General features: G+C 50.3%; 1 protein-coding gene across 2 annotated transcripts; it reads right to left on the bottom strand.

Moving 5' to 3' along the window:
• Positions 1-976: 976 nt before the first annotated feature.
• Positions 977-13,070, bottom strand: ACKR3 (atypical chemokine receptor 3). Of its 2 annotated transcripts, none has more exons than XM_008541389.2 (2): positions 12,988-13,070; positions 977-2,881 (listed from the first exon to the last, which is right to left on the bottom strand). In XM_008541389.2, the coding sequence occupies exon 2, from the start codon at positions 2,853-2,855 to the stop codon at positions 1,767-1,769; it is 1,089 nt and encodes a 362-aa protein (XP_008539611.1). In that variant the 5' UTR covers positions 2,856-2,881; positions 12,988-13,070; the 3' UTR covers positions 977-1,766. The 2 variants fall into 2 exon arrangements, with proteins under 2 accessions (XP_008539611.1, XP_008539612.1); XM_008541390.2 differs by lacking the exon at positions 12,988-13,070 and adding an exon at positions 11,870-11,960.
• Between the last annotated feature and the right edge of the window lie 1,826 nt (positions 13,071-14,896).

The following is a 14,896-nucleotide window of genomic DNA, read 5'->3' as shown; positions in this document are numbered from 1 at the left end:
GGTCCCTTCAGAAACAGCGATGACGGAAGCCAGGCCCTTCTCTGAGCTCCTTCCCGGAGGGACCTGCCTGTGGACGTCTCCGCCATCCTTGTGACTCCATGTAGAGCTGGTGAGGGCATGGGGCATTGGCCATCCTGAGCATGCTCTATCAAACCACCCGTAAAGGATGTTTATTTGGCAACGCACGGGCCCGGAACTCACTCATTGCGTGGCCTCAGGAAAAGGGTCATTGGTGGGTTACCTTTTAAATGAAGAGTTTGTCCTGTACAGAGAAAGGGAAAGTAAGACTTCAACCACAGAACCTTAGCAGGGGACGCTTAAGGGGCTGGGACGTGTGGTCCTGGGGGCACATGAGGAGCACGAACGATGACATGAGCCCCAGGCCCTGAGCCCTCCGGCTTGCCAGCAGGCGGAAAGGAAACTTCCTGCACCAACCTGGTCTTGACAGCTACCCTACCAACCATCTTCTCCCCGCTCAAATATATCGTGTGAAAATTTTTTTTAAAAAAACCGAAATACTCAATGCACCCAAATGTATTTCCTTTTATATCACTTCGTCCAGGTTAACCCCTTGGTTTTGCGTTGATGACAGTAATCTCTCTCTTTGAACATGTTTATTAGGTTGACCTGTATATATTTGTACATTATTGTCATCCATGCCACAAAATGCCAGACATGAAATTAAAACCAAGACTAAAGAGGCCAGGCTGGTGGCACAGTGGTTAAGTTCGCACGTTATGCTTCAATGGCCCGGGGTTCACAGGTTCGGATCCCGGGTGCAGACATATGCACCACTTATCAAGCCATGCTGTGGCAGGCATCCCACATATAAAGCAGAGGAAGATGAGCACGGATGTTACCTCAGGGCCAGTCTTCCTCAGCAAAAAGAGGGGGATTGGCGGCAGATGTTAGCTCAAGGCTAATCTTCCTCAGAACAAACAAAATAAAACAGAAAAAAAACTGAGAATCAAATGCCTTTTTAGGAAAAGAAAGATCTTTATTAAAAAAAATAACTTACAAATCGAGAGGACTCTCTGAAATACAACTGTTCGTGTTGCCTGGCCTTGCAGCCTGGAACAGTTTTGCTTTGTTTCGTTTTTTTAAATGCAACTTTATGACACTACTAATGTCACCAACTGCATGACAGAGCAGTTTCGGTCCATCCCTCAGGCTGGCACAAAGCACCACGCAGATATAAAACTATCGTCAATAAAACATTTCGGCCAAGACTGGCATATATTTATATATTTATATATTTATATATATATATATATATAATTTCAAAACAGCTAACAATTAATGTCATCCTTAGTCAACACTGACGTCCAACTAATCTTAAAACTACAACACTCTGAATATATGTCAGCATTATACCTCCCATACGATATTTAAAATATATTTAAACTTTCAAATACATTTATAAGGTACACCAAGAGTGAGAAAATAAAGTCTTAAAATTTAAATACAAATCACCATATAAAACCTTCAGGAAACACAGAAAGTCCTATTTTACAGAAGTACAGGCAATCCTATCCCACAGCTGGCTTTGACAAATAGTCCTGTGGTGATGCAAACGCATTAGAAGGCACAGCCACGCGACAGCCACATTGGCACGAGAGAGAAAGGATGCACAGTGACGCCCGTTCCCCTCTCCAGGCTACTCAGGCATCAAGCCCCAAACCCACTCGGCTTTACTCTTGAAAAGGATGCAGCCCAGTGCTCTGTTGAAAACAGGCTCACGCGTCCTGGAGACTCTGCAGAGCGTATCATTTGGTGCTCTGCTCCAAAGCGGAGTACTCTGTTTCCGACACTCTGGAGGCATCGATGAGCTTGGTGAGACCTGTCTTGGCCGAGTACTTGAAAATGAAGGCCTTCATCAGCTCGTATCTGTAGTTACGGTTGATGAAGCTATAAAGCACGGGGTTGACGCAGCAGTGCACAAGAGACAGGCACTGAGTGACGTGCAGGGCCGTGAAGAGGAAGTTCTCCAGCTGGCAGGTGAAGGGGATATAGTGGAGGATGGAGAAGATGTCCAGGAGCACCACGATGTGGTAAGGGAGCCAGCAAACGAGGAAGACCACCACGTAGGAGAAGATGATTTTCCGGCTGCTGTGTTTCTCCTGGTCGCTGGACGCGGAGATGGCCCGGGCGAGCAGGAAGTAGAAGACGGCGATGACGGAGAAAGGAATGGCGAAGCCCAAGACGACAGAGACCAGCTCCATGCTGATCAGCCACTCCTTGACGCTGTGCTCGGGGTAGAAGGACCGGCAGTAGGTCTCGTTGTTGGAAGCCGACGTGACGGTCTTCAGGTAGTAGGTGTCAGGCAGGGACACGCAGAAGGCCAGCAGCCACACCAGGACGCAGACCGCTCGGCGAGCTATCTTCTTCTTGCGGCTCGAGGTGTTGTTGAAGTAGGTGATAGAGAGGTAGCGGTCCACGCTCATGCACGTGAGGAAGAAGATGCTGCCGAAGAGGTTGATGGAGAAGATGAGGTGAGTGACCTTGCACGTGAGCTCTCCCATGGGCCACTGGTTATGCTGCACAAGGCTGACCACCCAGACCGGGATGGTGACCACCACCCACAGGTCGGCGATGGCCAGGTTTAAGATGTAACAGTGTGTGTCGTAGCCTGTGGTTTTGGCCTGGATGTTCACCCAGACCACCACGGAGTTGGCGATCATGCCAATCACGAAAATGAAAATGTAGATAAAGGACAGCGTGTACAGCAGAATGCTTTTGTTGGGCATGTTGGGACACAGCACCATGTCGACGCCGATGCAGTCGCTGCTGTTGCATGGCCAGCTCATGTCGGAGAAGTTCGCTGGTTCCGGGTAGTCAAACAGATGCAAATCCATGGTGTTGAGGACGGTGATCAAACGACCTACAGGAAAATCAAACAAAAAAGATGGAAGAGGAAAACGGTTTCGTTAGAAAACATTGGAGTTTCGGTCAAAGTGCTTTTCCAGCCCCCCGAAGATGCTCAGCTGTTTCGCTTTAGCTCTGCAGTGTCTTTGCAAAGAAGGGAGAAACAAAAACCACCATACGAGAACTCTGCAAAACCAAATAAAACACATCAAGCGTCCAAATCCATGTGGTGCTCAAATAGAGAAACAGGGTTTGCCAGAGAAGTGTCAGGCAGCTGAGCTGCGGCCACAGGGACACAGATGGCTGGCTGCTTCTCAGTGGGGACCACAGAGCCATTTTACCTACATCCCCGAAGACGGGCGGACTGGCTCTGTTCCTGGCACTGCTGTATGACAAGCGTCCTGCTCTGGTTCCTTAATGACTGTCTCAGATTCTCTTCCAAATTTGCATCAGAAACGGGACGCCGTGCTTTTCATCTTTCTGCAAAATCTGCATGTAAATCTGGGTCTCAGGCCGCCCCCAGTTTGCAGTCATGAACACCACGGGAAACGTGGTCAGCATGCGGAATGCCCTGCAGCTTGACTGCATCCCAAACCCGCAGACTCAGCGTTTGCCATGCGATTTTCAACTAAGGGCGACAGACTGGCCGTCTGACGCTGTGGGCCATCGCCTCTTTTCCATCCTTTATTTGTCCAACCGCTTTCAGAGCAACTTGTGCAAAGACCCAAACACAGATCACCACCTGCTGCTTTTCTGGAGGGGCTTGCCATCTTCTCAACCGTCTTCCCTGCTCACCTGACCTGAGCAGGTCAACACTCTGAATTGTCACTATCTTAACACCTGGGGAGAATCCAGCCCCAAGGTACCCCTGGGCCTGGCAATGATTTCTCCACAAACACACCAGCCGGGAGAGCCGCCGGTGGCTGCCTTTCTCGGTTGACATGTCCACGTGAGGGCCCTGAAACCGCTCCACGATGTGGCCCTGGGTCGGCAGCCCCGCTGCGTGACAACGGGAAGGGGGGTATGTAAAGTGGAAACGGTGGGCCCAGGGTGCCCGGCTGAGAGTTACCTCATATAGTAAGATGTTTGTTCTTCGTCTCACCTGTCACAGGTAATGACTGATCCGAGTCAAGCTAATTTGCCAAGCTCATTTAAAGTGGACTCCAGGTCCAAGATGAGAAGCCCCTGGAGGATGGAGGGCAGCGGCCCCTGGGTCAGTGCCCAGGTGGCTACGTTAACGGTATGAACAAACAAAGCTGGGAGAACCCCCATCCCAAGATCAGACCCTCCTGGGCTGGAATCCCGACTCGTACTCATTAGCGTTTAACCCGAGACGAGTTAACCCGTCTGCCGCTGCTGTCGCGGGACACCAGCTCCTATCTCACAGACCTATCTAAGTATTAAAGGGCCTCGTACAGAGTCTTACACAAAGCAGATGCTCAGTACACTCCTCCTCTCCATCCCCTCCCTTTAGCAAAAAGCCTGCCCTCACTTAATTCTGCTCCACATTTGAAACCGACTCTTACTGACCAAGTAATCAATGTCCCCGCCGTGGAGGCAGATGCAGGAGCTAACACAAAGACGACTGACTCTGGACTCCCAGTTAAGGGAGACCCCCTGCAGGCCTCCGGGCGGCTCCCTGTGGGTTGTAAGTGGCTGTTGGTTACCATCCTGGTGACTTCACTGGGCCTCAGTGTCCCCTGCTGCTGATGGAGAGGGCTGGACCTCCCACGAGGAGGTGGGAGTCTTTGGCCTCACAGCCAGGGAGGCTGGCATTCCACCAGGAGGATGCTCATGCCCCATGCCCACTGACTTGTTGCAAGACCCGACACCCAAGCACAGGAGGGCGTCCGGGGGGCGCTCAGCAAGATCAAGTTTAGGACAAACAAACTCCTCACGTTGAGAGACTTTGGAACGCCCTCTCCTAAGATGCAGCTCTAGGACCCCGAAAAGGACATCAACACGCTGCGCAGCAGAGGACACTTTGAGGAGCCAGAGCCCCCGACCCACTGGCCTGGCCTTGAAACTACTATTGCCGCCTCCCCCTGGGCCGCTAACCTGCCTGGAGCTGAACCCCTACTCTGCATCCCCCATCCCAGAAGGGAGCAAAGCAAAGATTTTGGCTTTGCTCTCCTGCACGGTTCTAAGGCGGTGACTCTTTTTTCCCATTTCCTTAAAATGAAACACATTGGCAGGTGTTTCAGTGTGCCTTAGTTTATAAAGCGTTCGCCCCATGACCTCATGTGATCCCAGAGTCCCTGTGGCTTGGAGAAGCTCGGCTGGAGGACAAGCCACAGCTCCACAGCTGGGCAGAGGTGGGCCAGAACCGGGGACCAGAGAACTGCTTGGCTGGCGCCTGGCTGGGACCCCTCTTCAGCCCGCAATGGCACAGCCCTACAAGGTCTTGACAGAAACCACCATAAATCCTGGGGTTTGGGCCGTTCACATGGCCCGTAAAGATGGAACCACCCCTAGCCTTCGTTGACCTGACTTGGATCCCAAGCGCCCCACTTCTTTCTTCACCCCAAGGCGACATTCCCCTCGCTCAGGCCTCCGTGCCCACAAGTGTACAGGGGGCGGGGTGCTGTTTATCGTGGACAGACGGGCCCATGCGGGGAGCAGGAGTACACTGTGAGAGGACACCCGCCTCTCATGCCCTAGCCCTCTGGGAAATCACCAGGTGAATGTGCCCTTCAAGGCCCCTCCACTTCTGCACAACAGACTGACTGTACTCGCACCTCTGGGCGGCTGCCGGCCTTCGGTTTGCCCAGAGCCCGAGCCCGGGTGGGGAAGCGCTGAGGGACCCCACTCCAGTCCTTTGGCATCTGTCTCTGCTGTCCAGGCGATGAAAACCTGATTTACAGATCACTGGTCCTCTGGGGCAGAAAGATCATTTATGAGCCAGGCACACCTCCCCCTTCGGCTGCCTCTCCCCACCCCACGACCCCGGCAGCACAGTGGGAATCTTCCAGCAGGAGCTGAACGGGAGGGCAAAGGCTGCAAGGCTGCTCAATGGAGCATGAAAGTCAGCTGGCCCACTGACCATCGATCTCCGATCACCAATTAGCCCAAGAGACGAAGCCAGAGGCCCACACCTTGACCACCCGCCTTCCTCTGGGGGACCACGGCAGCCCCTCCCCTCCCACTGCTGAAGACTCTGGTGGTCCAGAGAAGCATAGAGAAAAGCTTCAACCAACAGGGCAGTGATCAAACCCTCTGCAAACTGAAACGGAGAACTAAAGAGGAAAAAACGTGGCACACAGGAGCTTAAGTTTTTGTCATGTTGGTATTTGTCATGCATTAGATTTTGGAAACAAACAAGGGCTGTTTCCAGAAAAGAGAATATTATTTGACAAACACAGTCTGCCACATTAGGTGGAAGGCGGTCGGTGATGAAGGCCCAGCCGCCCGTGCGTGTCCGGCAGGTCCAGGATGGGCAGGGCAGGCCCATTTCAGACCACCACACAGACAGTGCGTGGCCACTGCTGGAGAGAAGAGTTTTCCTAAATCACCTGCTTGGATTGTCACAAGTGACACGCTCAGAGCCCCTGATGTGAACAGAGGCATCCTAAGAAATGTCTGCCCTGGCCCCTGGTTTCCAAAGACCTGGCCACAAAGCTCCGAGCAACATCTGAGGGTGGAGGGAGTGAGGGAGGCTTCTCACGAACTCCCTGGGGCCACTTAAACTCCTTGAGCGCCCTGCACTGGAATTTCAGCTCCCCTCCAGCAAAGGCAGTGGATCCAGTACAGAGAGCTGAGTGCATTCTGTGCAAATCGGGAAGGAGTGACCCACACCTGCGTGCTCCTGCACACTCCTGCATACACGGTGAGGCCCCTCCGCTGGGGTGGCTGGTCTGTCCGTGCTGGGAGGCTGACGACCACCAGGACCTGGAGGAGAGTCCCTCATCCCACTCAGACCAGTCACCCTCTGCTGGAACGAACCAGCAATTCTGTTCCCGCCAGCTTGGGGCCATAGCTTCAGCGAAACTTCTGGAAGTTAGTCAAACCTGCCGATTGCCTGCCACGCTGTGGGCTCAGAGCCCACACCAGGCAGGCACAAGAATGAGAGACGCACTTGGACTCTTAGGTTGTAAGGCATCTGCATAAAGGATTCTTGATGGAAAGAAAAAATGGGGCTTGCAATAAAAGATTTTTCCAGTTCTATGATTTTATGGGTTTACACACTTCTCTCGAAAGATTCGCTTGTCCCCAAATGTACATATAGGAATGTTTACTGGAGCGCTATTTATATACTAGCAAAAAGTCAAAGACAACATAAATGTCCAGTAACAGGGAAATGGTTCGATCCACTATGGCGGATCCACTGTTCTGAACATGATACAGCTGTAAAATGAAGGACGGAGACCTACTCTTATGAACATGGAAAGGTATAAGATGCTGTGCAGCGAAAGGCAATGTGCAGATACACACACACAGCAGGATCTCATTTATGTAAAAAAGAACAAAAAGTACGTGTACCTCTCTATGTAAATATATGTGCACAAAGGTATGGAAAAAGATCTGCAATCGGTATAAAACTCTGGGCCGAGAGAGTGGGAGGAGGGGACAAAGGGTGAATTGTAGTTTTAACACTATAAACTTCTGTATTATTTGAAATTTGGCATCAAGAATTACGTAAATTTTAATAGAGGTAGGAATGTTCCACAAACTAATAAAGGTTCACAGTCCATTTTTCTCGACCACAGAGACCCAACTGAGAACAAAAAGCAGTAATCGCCACTTTTCAGTCCCTTTTCCCCAGCAGTTGCTGTGTTTTATCTCACCGAGTCCTCCCTTAGGGACCACTTTCTACAGATGCCTCGTCTGACACCTGCACCAGGAGAGCATCACGTGACCGCCATGACAGGAAGTGAATCTTCCGACAGCCTTCGGAGGACCCAGAGTCAGTCCGGCCCTCCCCGCTGGCCCGGGGTCTGTAAAGGGACACATCTCCCACTCCCCAGCGGTGGAAGGGCTCCTCTTTGTCAATCGAGGACTCTTCTGGGAGAAGCACTGCTCATTTCTCAGGCTTATTAGTCATCAACCAAGTATCCTTGACAATGATTGAGCGGCAGCAAGCGGCCCAAGGTATTTAGGGTGTTTAGCTGTCTTCAAATAGCTTCCCCGAGCTCGTCCAGTGAGCTGGGGGTAGAGCCAGAATCAGAAGTCTCCAAGTTTAGAGTCTCCTTGGGGTGGTGGTTTGGCCTGCAATAAACATGTCCTTTCACTGGCCAGAAGTCCCTTCCTCCATGACAGAGACTGCCAAGCGCTCAGGTACCTGGCCAGCGTTCACCCAAACTGCCTTCAATGCGTTCACAGTTTCTGAGCACAGATCAGGAAGACCCTTCTGGACAAACCCCTTAGCCCCTCCCATCATCCCTAACAACATATCCCCTCTTCTTCTCCCGCTTCTCCCGGGACCCTGGCCGCGCACCTCCATTCTGCGTCATTGCGTCGTTAACATTTCTCCGTCTTCCTCAGGCTCCCAACCCCACCATGTCCTATTCATCTCTATATGCCCCAGCCAGCAAAACCACAAAGCAGGTGTTCAATGAATCGATAATCAATGAGTCAACAGTTAATCGAGCTCCACTGAGACCAAGGATCCGAGGCCATCACCAGAATGGGAGTCCGGAAGAGATTCTTCTGAAGTCCTCACTGAGCTGAGATGAACATCACTCCTTTCCACGCCCCAAGTGTTTGTGAAGCCTCTTCTGGGAGGGGCGCTGCTCTGGGGCCTAACAGACCAGAATCATCACGTCCCTCCCCAAGAACTCGACAACTAACACAGAAGGTCAGGAAGGCAGGAGGTGGGCGGTGGATGCCCAGAGAGTAGACGGGTGAGGGATTTCCACTCAAGTGGCTTATGGGGCCTTCAAGGAGAAAGGGGGTGGGAGGGAGGTGACCAGTGATGTGCCACAGAGAGTCTGGACTTATTGAATCCAGCTGAGGCCAAGGTCCCCACAAAGGAGAGCGGGCTGCAAGAGTTGGGCCTTAAAGGTGGGGGCAGTGGGGAGTCAGGCTGGGCCTGTCCATGCAGGAGCCACACAGGTCTTGAACAAGAGGGTGGCTTTGGGGCAGAAAAGGCTTTTGAGGGTTAAGGTGACAAAAACCACATAGGAGGCTTGCAATGAGGTGCCGCATGCAGAGCAGGCTGGAGGCCCCCTCGAGGGAGGAAGGCCCTCCCAGTCTCCAGTGGTGTAGATAAGATAAGGCAGGCCAGGCTGGGGCCCCAGGCTCCAGCTCTGACACTGAGGGGCCCTCTGGGCTCTTCGGGACCTCTTCCTACACGGGACCATTTTTGGTGAGGAAGATTGGCCCTGAGCTAACATCTGTGCCAATTTTCCTCTATTTTCTATGTGGGACACCTCCACAGCATGGCTTGATGAGTGGTATGTAAATCTGTGCCCAGGATCCAAACCCATGAACCCTGAGCTGCCAAAGCAGAGCGTGGGAACTCAACCACTATGCCACTGGCTGGTGCAACAGGGGACCTTCTTTAGTGGCTTTCTGCTACTGGAACCCATGTCCCCCTAGGATGGAATTTCATGGAAGAATTCAGGATTGTCCCCAGACAAGTCCATCTTGTTCAGCCTCTCTCAATGCTGCGCAACCTGGAAACTGAGGCCAGGACAGGTGAAGAGACAGGCTGATCTGGGGTTTGTGGCTAATAACAGTTCTCTCTGTTCTCCTAACTTTTCCAGAGACTTTATCTGGGAGAATCATGCTCTGGTCTCCTTATGAAAGCCCCACCCCTCTCCTTGGCAGGCACGCAGTTTAGATAAGAGAATCCACACGACTTCTAAAGACTCAGTAGGCAATGGCACATCATTGGGGTTTGGTTTTTATTTGTTTGCTTTTTGTTTTTTGTTTTTACCAATCCTGCATGAAATCAGTGGGGAAGGGCAGGACAGCTTTGGCCCAGGCAGGCTCCCTGTGGCCGTCTGCGAGGGCTGACAGCAGAATGGGGAGCGGCCTGTCGCCCAGAGCCGAGCAAACAGAGAACAATGCTGTCTTGACGGCACATTCAGTAGCAGCCCTGAATGATCTTATTTCACACAAGGAACTGCTCTGAATCATTTGAGAAGTCAACAACTAAGAGAGAGAGAGAGAGAGAGAGAGAAACAGAAGGAAAAACCCCTACTCTGCTTCAGATAGAGGCCACCTATTCTCGGGGTCCTCAGACACACTTCCCTATAAACACATGGAGCATCTTCATCCACTCTAAGCATTTAGGGGAGAAAATGGACCCCACATCCAGAAACCCGATCTGGTCTATTGTGCTCAATAGCCGAAGAGCAAAGCAGTGCTGGACCCAGAAGGGCAGATCCAGAGACGCCCACGTCACAAAGGCTGGCTGGTGTAATCGGAGCCCCAATTCCCACCCAGCTTAGGAACAGGACGAGGCAGCAGGAGGTCAGTCAGGCTCTAGGCTAGACACAATGGGGTTCCCAGGAGAACGCTTTCAATCTCAGACCCTTCTCATAAAATTCAGGCAAGATCCCCACGAAGGTATCTGTTACAATGAGAAAATTCCAGGATGCTAGCTAGCTAGCTGGCTGACAGCCGTCCATGTGCACAGTCCCCATGCTGCCCACTGCTCCTTTATCTCTCCCTCAGCTGACAGCAGTTCAAGGCCACCTGAGACAGGCTCAGCCCCTCCACCCTCTGAGCGCTGGGAAAAAAAACACGGGGCCAGCTTCCAAAGACACATGTGGCTCGGGAAAATTTTCACCCTAAAATATGCAATTCCCTCATCGCTTTATAACGAAGTAGTAATGGCTTTTTTCCGCCATTCTAAATTAGTAGATTCTTATGTAACAAAAGCATCAAATATCCCCTGCAGAAAACCATCAAATATTCAAAATCAGAGAACACTCCCCCTTCCTTTCCTTCCCTCCCCTTTTTTTTTTTGGTTTTATTTTTTAGCTTAATAGAAAATGTGTCCCAGAGCTAGAATTTTCTGGACTTTAAAAACACCTGACATGACACAGCCTTTGGTTTCTTTCTAAATTGCCCCTACAGGTACACAATTCCACTGGAAGGCATTCTAATACTATTTTTGTTAAAAGGAAAACTAAGTTCCTTGATTGTTCAGTTTAAAAGAGCAAATAATTCCCAGCCCCAAATTCCATTGGCGTTCTGCAAAGTCACTGAGAAAAATCTCAAGTCCTAAGATCGTCAACATCTTTTCCTTCTCCTCGGTTAGTCTTAAGGTTTATTGAGTGACTGTCCTTCAGTTTCAGATGGAGTAACTTCAACCAACTTTCCTCCTGTCTCCTCGAACACAGGAGCCTCTCTGCCTAGAATGATCGCACAAAAAGCCACTGTTCCTGATTAAGTAGGTTTTTCTGTTTGGGTTTTTTTTTTTTTTTTCCTATCCGGCAAGCCTATACTTTGCCTGTTCTGGGCCTGATTAGAAACCATAATACCAACTCAACTCTCTCAGGACTCACTGTTAATAGGGGATCAGCTCACCTGCAAAGTCCTGACTCAGGTAAACACAGGTCTGCTGCCTTGGCTGTACTTTCTAGAACTTTTTTAAAAGTATCATTGCAATGCATGCCCCTTTACAAAATCAGACGGCCAGCAAAACACAGGCATTTCCCCATTTTCTTTTGCTTTGCCACCCCCCCAGCCCTGCCCCAGCCCTGCAGCTCCCCCACTCCCTCTCCTGGAGCTTGCACAGGAGGCTCAGGAGCTGCCTGCACAGTCCAGGGTTTGTGGCAGAGTCCGGGGGCGGGGGAGAAGAGCAAATTGTTTCCAAGCTGGAGCTCCCCTGTGCAACTTGGCTTTCCAGAAAGGCTTTGCATCTGTGGAAGCTCCCGTGCTGATGAAAGAGGGGCCAGCAGTTTATCCATTTAAAATCTATAGAAAGTTAAGCACAGACACCGGCAGCCTTCACTCTCTTTTCTAAGCAAGCCTATTTGATCTCTGCGTTTTCCTGGAATAAATAAAGGGGCACAAAAGCAGCATCTGCGTTTAAAAGAAAAGAAAAAGTTACCACATTGAGGCTTTGCAGAATGAAGTTTCAGGGGATGTCAGCGGGCCCAATACCTTCAAAGAGCTGTAAACCATTTCAGGGGGCCCTCTCCCACTTCTGAAAAACGTAATTATCCTGTTGTGAGCAAATGAATTGAGAGAAAGAAAGAAAAAGAAAAAAGAAAGAGAGAGAAAGAAAAAAGGGAGACAGCCAGTCTGACTTTTACAACTTCTCATTCTCTTTGCAAGTTACAAGTCTTGGCCAACCCCCACCCCTGACCTCACTGCAAAGTTGTTACTCTCAGCCACCCCTTGAAGGTTTTTGCATACTAACAAAATTGAACAAAATTCATGTTTTATATGAAGGGTATATTTAAATGACAAAATCCTAGACTTATGTGTGTGCCCTTTTTTCCCAATTGAACCTGGACTTAATACCTTCTGAGAGAACAATAAATATTCAAATTAGATTATCAAGGATGCAATCAAGAGACAAGAAGACTGAGCAGCATTTAACATTCATCCTTATAGCTTCCGGACTTACAGGATCTGGTAATCCCAGAAGCATTGCATTCAAATACATTCTGGATCCACAAAGCTTCTTAGCACAGCTTTCTGCTTCCCTTAGAGATGTGTCTTAATAAAGTGTTCATCTTTCTGGAAATACGGATTTGCTGCCCATTATTTCTATTTCCCAACCGAGAGACCAGAAGTGAAGCAGGTAAGCAGTGGTGCCAGGCTGCTCGCTATGCCAGCTCTGAGCAGACAGAATCAGCAGTCTGCATTCTTGCAAGTTCTCTGCTTACTCAAGCTTAAATACCCACAGCAGCAAATGAACACCAGCTTTCTAAATCCAACAAGTACTGGACACTCGGAGAGTTCCCTCCACAATGGACTTAAGAAAAGTGCCCTTTGCTTTCTGCAGGGAGAAGCGGAGCCCCCAAGTTAGCAAACCCACTCTGCAATGCAGCCATGCAGCAGGCAGCCTATGCTCTCAGGAACCATATGCTCTCCAGCACCCATCACAGCGCTGAAAAAGAAGTCTTCTCAAAAAGATCACCTAGTTTAAGAGCAGAAAACCTGCCTTCCGTCCTCCCCTCCTTTCTAAGCAGGGCTGCTGAGGGAGCCCACTCTCCTTACCTCCCGGCTGGGCTCCGGCTTGGGGCTTGCTCGCCTTCCTGGCTCGTGCACTCGCTGCCTCAGGGCTGAGCAGTTCCGAGAACTGTGAGCTCTCCAGCTGCAGACTTGCATTATATACACTGCAGGAAGGCGCCTCTAGGTGGCAGCTTTGTAACCCACTTCTCCCTCCCTCCCTTCCTCCCTCCCTCCCTCCCCTGCACCACCCCCCTCATCACAGGGGCACGCACACACATGCATGCACGCACGCACACACACACGCACACACCCCTCTTGTAAACCCCGGTCTGTCATTTCCAGCAAAGCTCCCCTTCACAAGCATCCTCTTGGGAAATCCCAGCTTTCCTTCATTTGCAAAGTCCAATGAAGCCAGAAGGTCCAGACCCCAGGGGGAAACATGTGTCAGCAGAAGAAAAACTGCAAAGAAACCCTAGTGCTTTGAGAAATCATCAGATATTTATCTGGTCTCAGGTATATCTTTAATAATTCCATGAACACTAAGAGTTCCTTTGAATGCCTCTTCGCTCTGGGGAAGACTTTCTTCCCAAGACAAATTGCCCTGAACTTCTGAACCTCAATGTGGATTTATTAAGCCTGAGTTTTCCTTGTTAATTCCTCCCCAACAGAAGTAACAGTTGTGGTATGAGCAATTGATGGGTACCATATTATATACCCCAAAAGTGAGGGAAAGAGCCTTTATAATAGATTTTATGTGAATACTTTTATTTGGGAAGGTCCTTGAAAATCTACTCAGAATGGTGTTCTGAAGTGCCTACCCTGGGCCAGGCGTACATGAAAGGTATCATAAATGGCGTTTGATAAGGTCTCTTTCCAAGATGAGTTTAGTAAACACTTTCTAATTATTATTGTTGAAATCCACATTCTCCTCTAGAAGCGTGAAGTTCTGTCCATGGAGGAATTTAACCTAAAAATGTGTTCCATGCGATATTCACCTCTAATGCCCTATTTAGAAAAATCAGCCATAAACCAACGACCTAAATCTTGCTTTTAAACCGTGCTTAGGAACTTTTCCCCAGAGTCAAGTGCCGTGTTTGGGCTTTTGTTTTGCTCTCTGCTCCTCTGCGGTTCTGCCAGGCCAGCTCCAGTCCCATGTGTGGGGGCATCGGCTCTTCCCACTTTCTCCCAGCTAAAACTTTTGGAGATTCTTTTTATACGTCTACTAAAAATAACAGCAGACAGCCAAATGCTGAGTCTGGATGGCTGGGAGGTCAAACTCTCCAGTGGCCAGCAGGCCTCGGTGTGGAGCAAGTCCTTAACAAAAGAAATATTTTATTCAGATCAAAGCTTCAAGGAACACCAGCACACCGTGGAAATCACTGCCCAGTGGGAGCACACCTGCTCTCGCAAGGCTGGGGGTGGGGGACCCACAGGAGTCCACTGGCTGCCGTCAGCCTTGCCAACCCTGTCCCTGAAGCACCCCGTCGCTGTCCTTAAAACTGGCACGATTCTTCGTGTCACCTGGACACCCGAAGCTCCATCTCCAAGCTCCCAGAGCAGACGCGGCTGCAAAAGTAAACTGCAGACAGCTCCCTCTGCACACACCCAGGGTTTAGGGGAGGCTGTAAGAATACCCTTTCAACACTTATTTTGGTCCTGTTGCCTTCTTGTGGGTGACCCTGTGTCTGAGCTTGAGGGAAATGTCTCCGCAGGCCGGCCGGCCCGGCGCAGGTCTCTGTGACACTGACGCACAGGCTGGACTTTCTCTTTCTATGAATTTGACAATCTGCTCTTTTAGAGGATGCATTTGTCCTTGGGCAGGTTTGGGGGCAAGACCGAAACCCAAGATGGGTTTGGATCCGCTCTGAATTAAGCGTGCTCTCTTTCAAAGAAAGCACGCGTTGACGAGCAACCTGCGACAGGATGCAGTTGCTAAAGCGGCGGAAGGAAAATG

The sequence above is a fragment of the Equus przewalskii genome, chromosome 5 (assembly GCF_037783145.1).
Source record: "Equus przewalskii isolate Varuska chromosome 5, EquPr2, whole genome shotgun sequence".
Taxonomy (NCBI): domain Eukaryota; kingdom Metazoa; phylum Chordata; class Mammalia; order Perissodactyla; family Equidae; genus Equus; species Equus przewalskii.
This window is presented reverse-complemented; position numbering and strand designations above follow the sequence as displayed.

Coding starts and splice junctions, on each gene's coding strand:
- ACKR3 (XM_008541389.2), bottom strand. CDS start 2,855: ATGGATTTGCATCTGTTTGACTACCCGGAACCAGCGAACTTCTCCGAC.